Raw genomic sequence first — 18204 nt, 5'->3', positions numbered from 1 at the left:
ACCGATTAATCGAAACAATAATCGTCCAACTAATCAATTATGAAAATAATAGTTAGTTGCAGCCCTAAAGTTAATTTCTCAGTCAACCTGGGGTTGCCTTGAGGTGACCCCACAGACATTAAATAGTCAAGATTGTCATCTGATGTCTGTAAGTACTTTTAAAACGATGGCTTTAGGCCAAATTCCTTCCACTTTCCATAAGGAAGTAACGTTTGCTGTAATAGCACACAGCAGGAGTGATATCTACAATCAATTCAAAACTATAGACAGCTTTGAGAAGCATTAAAGGCCAGCCGGTTCATGTGCTGCCAGTTATATGGACAGTATCGTGTTGTTTTTGTTTTATCGTGAACATTAAAAAAATAAAAATACTCTGAGTAAAATGTATGTTTGTATATCCGAAAAGGATGATATATTTTGCTTTCACTAGAATGAAAGTTTAACCACTTGCTTACTGGGCACCTAAACCCCCCTCCTGCCCAGACCAATTTTCAGCTTTTAGCGCTGTCACTCTTTGAACGACAATTGTGTGGTTATACAATACTGTACCCAAATGAAATGTTTGTCATTTTTTTCCCCACAAATAGAGCGTTCATTTGGTGGTATGTGATCACCTCTGGGTTTTTTATTTTTTGTTAAAAAAATTAAAAATGACCAACGTTTAAAAAAAAAAAAATACAAAACCGTTTTATAGTTAATACATTTTGCAAACAGGTAATTTTTCTCCATTGATGTACACTGATGAGACTGCACTGATGGGCACCAATAGGCAGCACTGGACACTGATAGGTGGCATTGGTGGGCACTGATGGGCGGCATTGATAGGTGGCACTGATGGGTGGCAGTGATGGGCACTGATCGGCACTGGTAGGTGACACTGATAGGCAGCACTGCTAGGTGGCACTGATGAGGCACTGATTGGCACCACTGGTGGGCAATGATAGGTGGCACTCGTGGGCATTGATAGGTGGCACTGATTGCTGGCACTTATGCACTGGTGGGCACTGATTTGTGGCACTGTGGGCACTGGCAGGCGGTACTGGTGAGCACAGATGAGGTGGCTTCGCCTCTTCCTCTTCGGGACCGATGTCCCTTTCACAGAAGCTGGTGATCGGCTTTGCGAGGAGAAAAGAAAAAAAGATTACCGATCTTCTGTTCACATCACGTGATCAGCTGTCATTGGCTGACAGCTGATCACGTGGTAAGGGGCCGGGAAGACTTAATCCGATCTGTGATCACCCGAGTTTCATTGACTCTGTGATCACAGTGCCCTGGGAGCATGCAAAGGGGAGGATGTCTATTGACGGCCTCCCGGCAAAGTAGGTCCGGACGACGGCTACAGCGTGGATCTGAAGGGGTTAATGAAATCACCTACATACAATTCAGTTGAAAAGGCAACCAGAATATTTTTCGATACAAAATGAACAAGACTATACTCTGCAACCTTCCTGCAACGTGAGAAACATACAGAGTACATTGTTAAAAAAAAAAATTAAAAAAATAGATTCTCAAACTAGAGAATTACTGGACATACAGCACGATTTCAGCAGGCATACCAGTTATACATGAATAGGCTTTTTGTTTTCAATCCAAACTATCACTCCTCTGTCTATTAAATATTAACTTGTATTACCTATTATATGTGGATATTTTGTTTCGAACCAGCTATTTGATATTATGTTCCTTTCCTTTGTTCACCAGTTTCTTCAAAGGAGAAGAGGATAATGCAGTAATTAACTGAGAGCTTACTGCTCAGCAATGAGCATAAATGCTGTTATCACTGAATTGGGGACCTTGTTTGTACCTACAAATTGTTCAAAGACAATAATGCTTCCTGTAGCATGCGTACAGCCAAAGTTGCTTTTTTTTTCATTAGCAAAATGTAACTTTTGCAATTATGTGCTGCATTTGAGGACCCTAAGGTCTGCTTCACACTTTACACAATACACAAGAACACACACCATTCTTTGCAGTAACAATCATATAGACTGGAAGCTTAATACACAGTATAGAAGGTGCTGATGGATCTGCACTGAAGTGCACCACGATGCACATACCATTGTTGTGTGCTTCGTCAAAGGTGCCAGTTTGTTTTTTGTTCTTTCGTCATGCATTGGCAGGAAACTCGAAATGAATGGGCTGCCTCAATGTATGTCAACACCCCAAAAACCACAAGGTATTGTCTGTGAGGTAATATAATGCAATAGGTAAATTTACCAACTTTTCTATTACTATTTTAATCTTTCTGCATTTAGTTATGTTTGTTCTTAAAGGAGTTGTAAAGTCAGAAGTTTTTTTATCTTCATGCATTCTTTGCATGAAGATAAAACACCTTTTGTGTGCAGCAGCCACCCTCAGCCCCCCCTAATGCTTACCTGAGCCCCCACTCTGTCCAGCAATCTCCATAAATGTCTCAGCCATCCGGGACTCTCCCTCCAGATTTAGCTGAGACACAACAGCAGCGCCATTGGCTCCCGCTGCTGTCAAAGTCAATTAGCCAATCAGGAGAGAGAAGGGGCGGGGCCAAACCGCAGCTCCATGTCTGAATAGACTCAGGGAGCTGCAGCTGGGCTTGGTGCCCCCATAGCAAGCTTCTTGCTGTGGGGGCACCCAATGGGAGGGAGGGGCCAGGAGTACAGAAGAGACACCTAAGAAGAAGAGGATCAGGGCTGCTTTGTGCAAAACCACTGCAACGGAGCAGGTAAGTATAACATGTTTGTTATTTTTATAGAAAAAAAAAAACAGACTTTACAATCACCTAAAAGTGTATGTAATCCCAAGAACAGAAATTGAATATATTTCAGCATATCTGTTCTGAGATGTGGTAGTTACTTTGGTTTTATGGGTTTGTTGGGGTTTTTTTTGGCTTTATTTTCACCTGGTGATTTGGCCAGTAGCACACTCCATCTTATCTTTGGATGACAACACTCATTCATTGCTTCCTTTAGAGGAGCAATGTTGACGCCCTACGACAGGAAAATGATTTTTGCTTATCCTATAATACATTAAAATGAGTTGTTTATGAAAAGAAATCATACAAATTAATTCCAATTTCTCCAAAAAAGGAAGTGATCTTTTAAATGTGTATGCACTGGTATATATACATCTACTAGTTTAGTTTAAATGTTGCAATATGTTCTGAAGTGCACCATTTGTTGTTTTTGAATAATAAGTTTGTAGTTAGGTGCTTGGCTAGACAAAATAACAATTTAGGACAGTGTGCTGCAGAGCTCTCTGTGCTCCCAATGGTCTTCAGCTGAATGGGTTAACACTACTTCACGCCATCCACCAGGGGGAGCTTACAAGCAGAAGTAGCTCAAGAGACTTGATAATTGGCAGCATTGAATCATGGTAGATGAAGTTTGGAAAAAAAAACAAAAACTTTACTGTGGCAGTTAAAGTGTTTGTTACCCTAAAAAAAATCTAGCTGCCTTTAAAACGTGTTACACAGCACAGTGCTTGTGCTGTGTAATTTGGCCCCCTGTATCCCCTAAAAAAACCTGGATGATCCTGCCTGGTTCTGCCCTTACCCCTGTAAACTGATCACAGTTTATCATGGCTGCTGACACCATGGTCAGTTTACATTGCCTTGCAAAAGTATTCACCCCCTTGGCATTTTTCATGTTTTGTTGCCTCACAACCTGGAATGAACATGGCTTGTTTGAGGATTTTCATCATTTAATTTTCAGAACATGCCCACAACTTTGAAGATTTTTTTTTATTGTGAAGCAAACAACAAAGTCGCTTTGGATAAGTCCCTATGAGCTTGCCACATCTTACCACTGGGATTTTTGCCCATTCCTCCTTGCAAAACTGCTCCAGCTCCTTCAAGTTGGATGGTTTGCGCTTGTGAACAGCAATCTTTAAGTCTGACCACAGATTTTCTATTGGATTGAGGTCTGGGCTTTGACTAGGCCATTCCAACACATTTACTTAAACCACTTAAGTGTTGCTTTAGCAGTGTGGTGGGGTCATTGTCCTGCTGGAAAGTGAACCTCCGCCCTTGCTTAAAATCACACACAGAGTGGAACAGGTTTTGTTCAAGGATATCCCTGTATTTAGCATCATCCATCTTTCCCTCAACCCTGACCAGTTTCCCAGTCCCGAATGCTGAAAAACATCCCCACAGCATGATGCTGCCACCACCATGTTTCACTGTGGGTATGGTGTTCTTTGGATGATGTGTTGGGTTTGCACCAGACATAGCGTTTTCTTTGATGGCCACAAAAGTAAAATTTTAGTCTCATCAGACCAAAGCACCTTCCTTCATACATTTTGGGAGTTTCCCACATGCCTTTTCGCAAACTCAAAACGTGCCATTTTGTTTTTTGCTGAAAGTAATGGCTTTCTTCTGGCCACTCTGCCATAAAGCCCAACTCTATGGAGCGTACAGCTTATTGTCAGCTTACTGGATACTCCAGTCTCTGCTGTGGAACTCTGCAGCTCCTCCAGGGTTACCTTAGGTCTCTGTGCTGCCTCTCTGATTAATGCCCGGTCCGTGAGTTTTAGTGTGCGGCCATCTCTTGGCAAGTTTGCCGTTGTGCCATATTCTTTCCATTTGGTTATGATAGATTTGATGGTGCTCATCAAAGATTTGGATTTTTTTATAACCTAAGCCTGACTTGTAATTCTCAACAACATTGTCCCTTGTTTGGAGAGTTCCTTGGTCTTCATGGCAGTGTTTGGTTAGTAGTGCATCTTGCTTAGGTGTTGCAGCCTCTGGGGCCTTTCATAAAGTTTTTCTTTATGTAATGACGGATCATGTGACACTTAGATTGCACACAAGTGGACATCATTTCACTAATTATGTGACTTCTGAAGGTAATTGGTGGCACCAGAGCTTTTTATGGGCTTCATAACAAAGGGGGTGAATACATACGCACATGCCAATTATCAGTTTTTTATTTCTGAAAAATAGTTTAATGTATATATTTTTCTAATTTTACTTCACCAACTTAGAATATTGTGTTCTGATCCATCACATATAATTCAGATTAAGAAAAACATTGAACTAAAGGCTGTAATGTAACAAAATAGGTAAAAAGCCAAGGGGGTGAATACATTTGCACGGCACTGTATGTGCCTTTGCCTTCCGCAGCCCTGTTCTGTCCTTCTCTGTCCACCTCTCCCCCCTCCCCCCCGCCTGTCTGCTTGTGACAGTGCCTGGCCCTTCCCCTCCTGCTGCTTTTAAAACTATAATATATTCATTCCATCCCCTCTGTTATATAACGATAATGTGTCCCAGTGTCTGATCTATATAAAAAAAAGGCAAATTATACCTTATATCGGAGCGTCTCCCAGCGCTTACGTGACTCCTCAGCTCTCTCTCCTCCCTGACTGACAGTGGAAGTGCTCAGCCCCGCCCGCTATAGCTGTCAGGCGGGGACAGGAGAAAGCTGAGGAGTCACATGAGCGTCGGGAGACGCTCTGATATAAGATACAATAGGCATTTTTTTATATAGATCAGACACTGGGACACATTTATTTTTTTTTTTTTAAAAAAGCTGCTAACACTAGATTGCTTGGTACAATTGAAAGAAATGGAAAAGGAAGTGTAGCTCTTAAAAATAAAAATAAATAACAACATTCATCAAAAAATGTTCGATTGAACAGCATAAAGTCCCTTTAACCACTTGCCTACCAGGCCAATTCTGACATTTCTCTCCTACATGTAAAAATCATAATTTTTTTGCTAGAAAATTACATAGAACCCCCAAATATTATATATGTTTTTTAGCAAAGACCCTAGAGAATACAATGGCGGTCATTGCAACTTTTTATCTTGCACGGTATTTGCGCAGAAATTTTTCGAATGCGTTTTTTTTTTTCACTACTTAAAAATCCCCTTTGGCGACGCTTTCAAAATTGTTACTGGTTACATATTTTGAGTTATAGAGGAGGTCTAGGGCCAAAATTATTGCTCACGCTCTAACGTTCGCAGCGATACCTCACATGTGTGGTTTGAACACCGTTTTCATATGTGGGCGGGACTTAAGTATGCGTTCGCTTCTGCGTGCGAGCTCACGGGACAGGGACGCTTTAAAACTTTTTTTTTTTTATTGTTAATTTTACTTTATTTATTTTAGCTTGACACTTTTTTCCCCCAAAATTTTTTTTGATCACTTTTATTTCTATTACAAGGAATGTAAACATCCCTTGTAATAGGAATAAACATGACAGGTGCTCTTTACAGTGAGATGTGGGGTCAATAAGGCCGGGCGTGACGTCATAACATCGCGTCCGGCCTCCGAACGATCATACAGACTCCGGCGACCATCTGGTCCGCCGTAAATCTCTATGCTAAACATCCGGGGCCGGCAGATCCTGTGACTGACTCACCAATCGTAGCGGTGAGTCTGTACAAGCATCGGAGGGCAGCGGGAGGGGGGGGCGTCCCCTCTTGCCTCCTATAAGAACGATCAAGCGACGGAACAGCTGCTATGATCATTCTTATGGTGCGCAGATTCACTGGCTCTAAAAGACGATATCTGGATGATGTCTGTAGCTACAGGCACCACTCAGATATCCCCGCTCAAAGCCGAGGACGTCATTTGGCATACGGCGGGCAGGAAGTGGTTAAGGTGTTTTCATATATGGAAGGAAGGAAAACACTGTTCCACTCCACATGCGGGTAAAGCTGCTGCACCTCATGTAAGACCATTAAGGATAAGGGAATCACTCCACATCCAGAAAAGACCTACGGCAGGCAAGCTCCAGCATTCCCATATGTATAAAAATAGAAAGGAACGCTCATTGCGCAATGATCGATACAAACCAATTTATTGAAAATAAAAATGGATCCACTCACATTTAATGTAGGTAAAACGGGCATGTAGAAAGTTGTGGGTGGTGATGTGGCGGCCATCTTAGTGGTTTGAAACGCTGGACGTTTCTACATGCCTGTTTTATCTACATTAAATGTGAGTGGATCCATTTTTATCTTCAATAAATTGGTTTGTATTGATCATTGCGCAATGAGCATTCCTTTCTATTCATATATATATATATATATATATATATATATATATATATATATATATATATATATATATATATATATATATATATGTGGATGCTGGAGCTTGCCTGCAGTAGGTCTTTTCTGGATGTGGAGTGATTCCCTTAATAGTCTTACATGAGGTGGAGCAGCTTTAACCAATTCAGCCGTGCGACGTGGCTCCCAAACAAAATTGACATCCTTTCACCCCACAAATAGAGCTTTCTTTTGGTGGTATCTGATCATCTCTGCGTTTTTTATTTTTTGCGCTATAAACAAAAAAAAGAGCGACAATTTTGAAAAAAATGCATTATTTTTTACTTTTTGCTATAATAAATATCCCCAAAAAATATATAAAAAATTAATTTTTCCTCAGTTTAGGCCGATACGTATTCATCTACATATTTTTTGTAAAAAAAAATCGCAATAAGCGTTTATTGATTGGTTTGCGCAAAAGTTATAGCGTATACAAAATAGGGGATAGTTTTAATGGCATTTTTATTAATAATTTTTTTTTCGATCAGCGATTTTTATTGTGACTGCGACATTATGACAGACACATCGGACACCTTTGGCGCTTTTTTGGGACCATTCACATTTATACAGCGATCAGTGCGATTAAAAATGCATTGATTACTGTGTAAATATGACTGGCAGTGAAGGGGTTAACTCTAGGTGGCTCTGTAGGGGTTAAGTGTGTCATAGGGAGTGATTCTAACTCTGGGGGGGATGGGCTACGTGTGACACATCACTGATCACCACTCCCGATTACAGGGAGCGGTGATCAGTGACAGTGTCACTAGGCAGAACGGGGAAATGCTTGTTTACATCAGCATTTCCCAGTTCTCCCTCTCCATGAGACGATCGTGGGTATCCCACGGTCTGACTCACGGAGCTCACGGCGGGCGCACGCGCCTGCTATACAGGCCTCGCGAGATCACGTACATTAACGTGATTTCGCGCAGCGGAGCCAACCTGACGCAGTAAAACTGTGGTGGCTGGTCCGCAATCGGTTAACCGCATGTGGAGTGGAACAGTGTTTGTAGGAAGGATCGATGGTGCCGCTATTCAATATGTTTAAAAGTGTATACCCCATACTCTGATGGTAAGAGTCAGTACTATTGGATGATGGTGATGGTCTATCTTTCCTTCCATATATGAAGACACCTTAAAGGGACTTTATGCTGATCGATCAAACTTTTTTTGGTGAATTATATTATTGATTTTTTTTTTTAAAACTTCCTTTTCCATGAATAGATTACAGTGGCTTAACAACCGCTGTAATGGACAATTGGACTAAAATTCCCAATGCAAGCTGGTATAAAGAGAGAGAGCGAGCTGTATTTTTCAAAGGCAGAATACTGAAGGACTCTCGTTTTTCTGTAAGGAGATAGTGGTGTGCACATTGCTGCTCCTGTCTGCACATCAACCTGCCACAAGCCTGCAGCCTGTGCTGAGGACTGGAGTCGCTCTAGGCAGATCCAGAAGTGAGCTGATATCTGAACACTGAGATCCCTGTTGCTGTATCGCTGGGACTGGTGAGAGGACATTGCTGCCAGTAACCTGTTGCTGCTAGCAGAGATTCAGCACATAGGGACTGGCCATCTAAATAGCAGCATTGTTTACTGCATGCAGACTTTACTGGGAATGTACTCATGTGCACTGTGAAGACTGGGCCCCAACACTAGCTGGCTGAAGAACTAGGGCTGAAGACTGATCACTCAGGTAGCTGCTTCACAAGAACTTTGCCTTTTGTCCATAGCAAGAGGTACCTCTTTGGAGAACTTTTTTTTACTAATTGGGATTAGTTCGGAAAGAATGGTACCATAACGTGTAAAAAAAAAAATTACAATGCCCAAATTTTCTTTAGCCTTATGTCAGGAGTACTGTTGGAGTGCAATATGTAGTTGAGGTCATCAATCTTTTTTTTTTTTTTTTTTTTTTTTTTTAAAACAATACATTTTTATTTATGTATAGAGGTCATACATCTTGATTGTGAAAGTCAGCAAAAGGTCTCCTTGACTGTACAAATAATTTAACCACATCTCAGTGCGTTTTCTTTCATATATAATTTATTAAATAAATTAAAAAATCCTATTGCTTTGTATCTGAGTCTATTGCTATTTTCACACACAGTCACAAATCGTAATTATGTTTCCAGATCATATTGCTCAGAATGTGGACTAAATGAGGCAAACATTATCAGGGATTGTTTGCCCCAGGTCTGGTCATCTCCACCTGTAACCAATTAATGGGTTGATTTTTTAATTAAGTTATTTTTTTGCCCTTCATACTTCATAAGGGCTGCTTCCCTTTTTATATACTTGTTTTTAATGTCATATTTTTATGCTTTTGATGAAGGCCTAAGGTCGCAACGCATCAGCATTTTTGGATGATGTTATTGCTGTAATGATTAAATAAATATTTTCTATGGAGAAGCTGTCACGTTGCCGGCTTGTACTTTCTACCCAGTTCTTTATGACTTGTAAAAAATAAAATTGTAAAAGTAGTCTATCAATAGCTACAGCTACGGCATACTCTGAAAAGCCAGGCAGCGATTTTTTTGTGTAAATATAAACCCTCCCCTAGTTTGACTATGGCAGTGTCCACAGGATGCTCTAAACAGGGAATCATTGGTGATCTATATTATTCTATACAAACAGCTAGCATGAATATACAGGATAGTAGTTTTGAGAGGTGGTATAGGAACTTGGATGTTCTCACTGAGGAGGAGTGGAAGCAAGCTCTGAAGAATTTGACCAGAGTCTCCCTATCCTCCTCACAGTGGTTTACTCAGTTATTTATTATTCATAGATCTCACTATACCCCTTTAAAGTTATAAAGCAACCGCATTAAATTGCCCAAGATGTACTACCGATATGAGAACATTAATTTGTATGATGTGGTGATGTCCTAAATTACATCGATATTTGGAGAACATATTTGATATCTTAAATACTTTATGCGCTACACATGTCTGTTTTGAGCCAAAAATAGCTTTATTAGGGATCATACCAGAAGTTATATTCCCATTCTAAATGCATGAATTGCAGTTGCGGACTATGTATATAGCCCGCAAACTTATATTACAGAAATGGATATCAAAAACCCCACCAACAATTGCTCAGTGGATCAATGCGATCAATTAATTATAAATTATGAAGGGAGGAATTGGCATATAAACATAGGAAATGCCCCCGAAAAGTTTCAGAAAATTTGATTTAGATGGCTGGGCTCCAATTTGTCTGTGTAACTAGAGAAATATATAATTTATTGGTATGTAGAAATACAAGGCTTGTTCAATTTAATCTGGAAACTGCATGATTAATTTTTGATAGCAGTTTGTTTTTTCCATTTATTTATTTATTTATTTATTTATTATTATTTATTATTATTATTTTTTAGGTTTGTTTGTATTTTTATAGGGTTTTTTTATTGTAAGTTTTTGCTTAGTTGTAAGTTGTAAAATGTTTCCCGATAAAAATTATATGATTAAAAAACAAAATTAGTGCTTGCACCCACCTTATAATGGAATAAGAAGAGGCCACAGAAAAATGTGTAGAGTTCTGCTGTTAACATGGAGAGGTTGATTGCAGTAGCACTGGTTTTCTTTATAACCAAAGGCATGAAACTATACAGGCCAAACATGCAGGCTGTGAATCCCACATAAAGGAGTCCTGTGAAATAAATAGGAGGCATATCATTTCAGTTATTTTATTATTGTCATTTATGTCCAATGTATATTTCTCACACAAGGGTTTTTATTAAGAACAAAAGAGATATATGCAAAATATTACCATGTATAAGGCTTCCGTACATTTTAGTAAATAGATACAGCATCTAGCAAAAGTGATTACACGCCTCACATTTTTGTAAATATTTTATTATATCTTTTCATGTGACAACACTGAAGAAATGACACTTTGCTACAATGTAAAGTAGTGAGAGTACAGCTTGTATAACAGTGTAAATTCGCTGTCCCCTCAAAATAATTCCACACACAGCCATTAATGTCTAAACCGCTGGCAACAAAAGTGAGTACACCCCTAAGTGGAAATGTCCAAATTGGGCACAAAGTGTCAATATTTTGTGTGGCCACCATTATTTTCCAGGACTGTCTTAACCCTCTTGGGCATGGAGTTCACCAGAGCTTCACAAGTTGCCAATGGAGACCTCTTCTACTCCTCCATGACAAAATCACAGAGCTGGTGGATGTTAAGAGACCTTGTGGGCATCCACCTTCCGTTTGAGAATGCCCCACAGATGCTCAATAGCAGAGGTAAGCAACTTGAAAGAGGTGGAGATCCACCTGAACAACATGGGAGAAGTCAAAGATCACCGGGCCCAGTGTGACCACCTGACACACAGCAATCATGGGTTTAAATCAGGTGGTGAGGAGGCAACATATCGCCTCCTCACCACCTGTCAAACACACTGGGATTGCTTTTCAGAGGAGTAGCAGTTCCTGCTGCACTTGTGTATGAGCCCTTAGTTGCATTTGGCAGCGGCACCTTTAGGGCTTGTTCAAATGTAAAGATAAGAAAAAATAGCCAGGAGTTGAGTTTTATTGTAGTTGTAGTAATAATCTTATACCATTTTTTTGGAAAAAAGTTTACAGCCTGTTAAAAGGGCAGCGTCATTTATATATGCCCAATTCAGCTTTTTTTCGGCTGCAAAGCTGGTGATTTATACTTTAAATCCTATACTAGACACATATAAATAAATACATATAAATAAAATCTCTATTTTGCATGCATGTTGTTGAGATATTCTCTATGCGCTCATATAAACATTGTAATGTAAGGAGTGAAAAAGATCTATGAATTTCAATGTGATTTATTTCCTGCCATTATACAGACTAGTTTAAGGAAACAAATTAAAATTCTTGGTCTATTAAGTAGTAGCTTAGGCAGACTTAGATATATGGTTGTGGAGACAATTTACTGATATCTCATTTGTGTGTTTTATGCATAGTTTGCTCTAGGCAATTTTATTTTATGAGACTTATACAGTGAAATTTTGTCTAAATATTTGTGTTTTTATGGTCATTGCTGTTAATAGTCTCTGTATTCTTGTGGTTGCCGCTAGAGAAAAGAAAGTGTCATCCTGTGTGTTTTTATTTCTGCACAAGGGTCGCCTCCTGGTGCAGTTCTCTGTCTATGATAATAGTGCAGTGAATGTTATATAAGCCAGTAGGTGGAGAGCTCATTTTGGAAATTTTATGAAGCACCTCCAGTTCTGATAAATGGCAGGGACTATGCTCATTGTTTAACTAGGCATTGTAATGACAACATTGAAATGCCTTACCTATTTGCCAGTCCCAAGGTACCTTTAACAACTCCTTGTGTTCCATTATTGCTCTGAAAGAAAATATATTGTTTTTATAGACATGTTACAACAAGTCAATTTAACCACTTCAGCCCCGGACCAAAATGCTGCCTAAGGACCAGAGGACTTTTTCCTATTTGGCACTGCGTCGCTTTAACTGCTAATTGCACGGTCATGCAATGCTGTACCCAAACGAAATTTGGGTCCTTTTTTTCCCACAAATAGAGCTTTCTTTTGATGGTATTTGATCACCTCTGCCGTTTTTATTTTTTGCGCTATAAATGGAAAAAGACCGAAAATTTTGAAAAAAAATGATATTGTTCTGTTTGTTATTAAAAAAATCCAATAAACTCAATTTTAGTCATACATTTAGGCCAAAATGTATTCGGCCACATGTCTTTGGTAAAAAAAATGTCAATAAGCGTATATTTATTGGTTTGCGCAAAAGTTATAGCGTCTACAAACTAGGGTACATTTTCTGGAATTTACACAGCTTTTAGTTTATGACTGCCTATGTCATTTCTTGAGGTGCTAAAATGGCAGGGCAGTACAACCCCCCCCCCCCCAAATGACCCCATTTTGGAAAGTAGACACCCCAAGGAAATTGCTGAGAGGCATGTTGAACCCATTGAATATTTTTTTTTTTTTTTTGTCCCAAGTGATTGAATAATTACCAAAAAAAAAAATGTACAAAAAGTTGTCACTAAATGATATATTGCTCACACAGGCCATGGGCCTGTGTGACACCCCAAGCTATTTGCTTAGAGGCATGTTGAGTCCATGGAATATTTTATATTTTGACACAAGTTGCGGGAAAGTGACACATTTTTTTTTTTTTGCACAAAGTTGTCACTAAATGATATATTGCTCACACAGGCCATGGGCATATGTGGAATTGCACCCCAAAATACATTTAGCTGCTTCCAAAATGGGGTCATTTGGGGGGGTTGTGCCACCTGGGCATTCCATGGCCTCCAAAACTGTGATAGGCAGTGAAAAGTGAAATCAAAAATTTACGCCCTTAGGAAGCCTGAAGGCGGTTATTGGTTTTCGGGTCCCGCTAGGATTGCTTTTACATGAAAGTCGACCGCTGGCTGAAAAGAATGATACCAAGATGATACCTAAACCTGCAGGCATCATTCTGGTATAACCACTCAAAGTCGTGAATGGCGTACCTGAAGACAAAAAAATGGTTAACAATAAAACGCCGTAAACGGTAAAGTATAAAAAATTACATACCTGAAAAGCAAACATGATAAAACATAATAACAATAAAACATTGCAGAATAGAATACAGTAAAAAAGAGCAGAACAATAGAGAGAGAGAGAACAATAAAACGACAACTATTTTATATATATATATATATATATATATATATATATATATATATATATATATATATATTTTTTTTTTTACACTTTTTTTTGTAACTAACTTTTATAACTGTAACCGGTTCCAGGTTCGGGTCTCTCAAAATGCGATGGCATCTTGGGAGACCCTGTGAAAGTGTGCCTAGTCTGTGCAATGCTGTACCCTACGCTAATACTCAACTAGTGTATGGTAGCGTTCAAAACATTCACCAATGCAAAGACCAGGATTGTCAGGACAGGAGGGACAATAATAGCGGGTGTCATGCCTATATCCGCGCTTGCTGCAGACACAACATCTTTTTTGGGGGGGTTCGTTGGGTAGGGGTATTCGGGAGGACATAAAGAAAATGCCTCTCATGCAGCCGACTGCATTTGGTTGGGGATGTGAATGGGGGAATTACAGGCGCTGCAGAAGTGGTGAGTTTCCAATTAAGATTGGCGAATGCAGCAGGAAGGGCATGATGGGCACGACGGGCCTGTTTGTCTTCTTCTTGGTGGCAGTGGGACACTACTTGTGCTTGCCACCTCACCAGCTTGAACTGCACTTATGGGACTCGCCACGTCACCAAGTGTTACTGCAGTGCTGGTTTGACTACGACCGGGGTGTACTAGGCCGCTGGTGCTTGCCAGTTCACCAAAACGCTACCAAAAAAACTGTTAGCGATCGCAGGGATCAGGCCTGACTCTGCGAACGCTGCAGTTATGCGTTTAGTGTTTTGTAAGTGACAGTGATCGATCGATACTGCACTTGGGTGGGCTGGGCCGGGCAAGGGGAAAAACGCAAGTGCTAGCAGGTATTTGGGCTGATCCCGCTAACACTGCGTTTTTGGGAACCCTAAACTGCTGGGGACGCTAGTATAGATCTGATCGGATCAGATATTGATCCGTTCAGATACTATACCACTAAGGGAGGCGTATGCTGCGTGCGTGGGTGTTAGCGGTACTGGCGCTAACCTGATGCTGCCTGGGGCTGGTGCTTGCCAGTTCACCAAAACGCTACCAAAAAAACTGTTAGCGATGGCAGGGATCAGGCCTGACTCTGCGAACGCTGCAGTTATGCGTTTAGTGTTTTGTAAGTGACAGTGATCGATCGATACTGCACTTGGGTGGGCTGGGCTGGGCGGAGGGGCAAAACGCAGGTGCTAGCAGGTATCTGGGCTGATCCCACTAACACTGCGTTTTTGGGAACCCTAAACTGCTGGGGGCGCTAGTATAGATCTGATCGGATCAGATATTGATCCGATCAGATACTATACCACTAAGGGAGGTGTACGGAGCGTGCGTAAGTGTTAGCGGTACTGGCGCTAATCTGACGCTGCCTGGGGCGACGCATATCACCGCCGGGCGATCAGGGGGCTAAACCTTTATTCGGTAATAAACGGCGGGTGCCCTGACACTATAAAAAATAAACGAATTAACCAGCGTCACCCGTAACGGTTATACGGTGATCAGTGGTGAAAGGGTTAACTAGGGGGCAATCAAGGGGTTAAAACATTTATTACATTGTATATGGGGGTCCCTGTCGCTATAAAACGCTGACGGCGAACCTAAATATTTACGTCCCTAACTAGCGTCACCAGTGACACTAATACAGCGATCAGAAAAATGATCGCTTAGCGACACTGGCGACGGGGGGTGATCAAGGGGTTAAAACTTTATTAGGGGGGGTTAGGGGGGTACCCTAGACCTAAAGGGGGCTAACACTAACTGCCCTAACACACTGTCACAAACTGACACCATGCAGTAATTAAAAAAAAAAAAAACTGCTTGGTGTCAGTGTGACAGGGGGTGGGAGGGGTGATCGGGGGGTGTAATGTGTGCCTGGCATGTTCTACTGTATGTGTGTGTTTGGTGCACTCACATTACAGTCTTCTCTCCTCGGCGCCGGAACGGAAACTGCCGAGCCGAGGAGAGGTGACATCACTTCCTCCGCTTCTGTTTACATTACAGAAGCCGAGGAAGTCTGTCATTGGCCAGGAGCGATCGCGAGGGGGGAGCCACGAATGAGTGGCCTCCCCCTCACCTTTGATCGCCCCTGACCTGAATCCGACCGCCGCTGGCACCGGGGGGGGGGGGTCCGATCGGACCCCCCACCTGCGGAAAGGCAAGGACGTACATGTAAGCCCTTTTGCCTGCCCATGCCACTCTACCGACGTACATCGTTGTGCGGCGGTCGTCAAGTGGTTAAAGTAGGGCACATTAAAAAAAAAAATATATATATATATATATATATATATATATATATATAAATTATTTTACTGGTACACTGGAACTGGAGACATTTTGATAAGTTAACAACATGTCAGGAGCACACCAAGAGACATACATGTAAAGAAGGCTGGCTTGTGGTGTTGCAAAGGAGGTTATTATCCTTGGTGCTATAGGCCATAAAAAACACTTGTACTAAAGAAAATGGTATTTTATGGTAAGTGGATCAATGTCATCTTACACATGCCTTGTCTGATTAAATTTATGTAATATATATGCAATTGCCGGTGGACAACCTGGCGGGTATGGCCATTCTCTCCTTTGCCAAGGCTTTCAACAGCGTTAAGTGTCCTTACCTCTAGGAAGTGCTATCCAGATTTGGTCTAGGGGATAGATTTATGAATTGGGTGCATATACAGTAGGGAAAATTAATTATTTGATCCCCTGCAGATTTTGAAAGTTTGCCCACTTACAAAGAAATGGTCTATAATTGTTATCATAGGTGTATTTTAAATGATAGAGACAGAATATCAACCGAAAATCCAGAAAAAAACACACAATACAAATGTTATAAATTGAGTTGCAGTTCAGCGAGTAAAAAAAGGATAACAGTTTCTTGTAGTTAGTTACCAGGTTTGCACACATCTCAGGTGGGATTTTGATCCACTCTTCTTTACAGATCTTCTCTAAATCCTTAAAGGGTAAGTTCACCTTTACAATCTGTAAGGTGAACTTACACAGGACCCCCCCCCCCCCCCGCTGACCTGCAGCGCGGCAATCTCCCGATCTGAGCCCTGCTATAGCCACCTCACGGCTCCGGGGCTTAGAAATCTGATTGGGGCGCACTAACCAATCAGGACCCGCGTAGCTCGTCCTCTCTGCGGGGAAGAAGATGCATGAATGCCAAGGGGATTTCTAAGCCCTGGAGCTGTGAGGCGGCTATAGCAGGCCTCAGAACGGGAGATTGCTGCGCTGCAGGCCAGCGGGACAGGGGTCCTGTGTAAGTTCACCTTACAGATTTTTCTGTAAAGGTGAACTTACACTTTAAGGTTTCTTGGCTGTTGCTTGGCCACTCAAAGTTTCAGCTCCCTCCATAAATTATTTATAGGATTAAGGTCTGGAGACTGGCTAGGCCACTCCATGACCTTAATGTGCTTCTTCTTGAACCACTCCTTTGTTGCCTTGGTGGTATGTTTTGGGTCACTGTCATGCTGGAAGACCCATCCACAACCCATCTTCAGTGTTCTGGCTGAGGGAAGGTTCTCATCCAAGATTTTACAATATATGGCCCCATCCATCGGCCCCTCAATGCGGCAAAGTCAGCCTGTACCTCTGTGCCTGACTGTAGAGATGGTGTTGTTAGGGTCATAGTCCGCATTTTTCTTCCTCCAAACACGGCGAGTTGAATTAATGCCAAAGAGCTCAATTTTGGTCTCATCTGACTTCAGATGGGCCTGTACATGTGCCTTCATGAGGAGGGGGACCTTGCGGGCGCTGCAGGATTCCATGGCGGCATATTGTGTTACCAATGGTTTGTTTGGTGACTGTGGTCCCAACTGCCTTGAAATCATTTACAAGCTCCTCCCGTGTAGTTCGGGCCTGATCCCTCACTTCTCTTATCCTTATGATCATCCTTACACCATTAGGCGAACTCTTGAATGGAGCTTCAGACTGAGGGCGATTGGTTATTTTGTATTTCTTCCATTCGCGAATAATCGCTCCAACAGTTGTCTCCTTCTCACCAAATTTCTTGCTGATTGTCTTGTAGTCCCATTCCAGCCTTGTGCAGGCCTTCAGTCTTGCCCATGATGATGAGGTTTGAATGGAAGAAAGAGATTTTGTGGACTGGTGTCTTTTATACACATAACGAGTTGTCGTTAGGAGCACCTTCTTAAATTGACAGGACTAATCTGTGTACCACAGGAGCACATACTGTAGCCAGTCTGTGGGGGCCACAATTATTGTTTTTTGGTAGGGGATCAAATACTTATTTTACTCACTGAACTGCAACTCAATTTATAGCATTTGTATCGTGTTTTTTCTGGATTTTTTAGTTGATATTCTGTCTCTATCATTTAAAGTACACCTATGATAAAAAATTATTTAGACCCTTAATTTCTTTGTAAGTTGGCAAACTTACAAATTCTGCAGGGGATCAAATAATTTTCCCCACTGTACTTTATGCCCCCCCCCCCCCCCCCCAGCTCAACTCTGTATAAGTAACAATCACTCTGCAGCCTTTCATCTGCGGAGTGGTACGTGGCAGGGGTGCCCTCTATTGCCCCTGCTGTTTGCCCTGG

At 41.3% G+C, this 18204-nt stretch overlaps 1 protein-coding gene across 2 annotated transcripts in view; it reads right to left on the bottom strand.

Annotated features, from left to right (window-relative positions):
* Positions 1–18204, bottom strand: part of SLC35F1 (solute carrier family 35 member F1) — a 564673-nt gene that overhangs the window by 16047 nt on the left and 530422 nt on the right. For both annotated transcript variants that reach the window (XM_073627155.1, XM_073627154.1), the window contains exons 6-7: positions 12305–12357; positions 10520–10674 (exon numbers count right to left, since the gene is read on the bottom strand). In XM_073627155.1, coding sequence (XP_073483256.1) covers positions 10520–10674; positions 12305–12357 — 208 coding nt within the window. The remainder of the gene's footprint in view (positions 1–10519; positions 10675–12304; positions 12358–18204) is intronic.

This window comes from Aquarana catesbeiana, linkage group LG04 (assembly GCF_042186555.1).
Source record: "Aquarana catesbeiana isolate 2022-GZ linkage group LG04, ASM4218655v1, whole genome shotgun sequence".
In the NCBI taxonomy this organism is placed as follows: Eukaryota; Metazoa; Chordata; class Amphibia; order Anura; family Ranidae; genus Aquarana; species Aquarana catesbeiana.
This window is presented reverse-complemented; position numbering and strand designations above follow the sequence as displayed.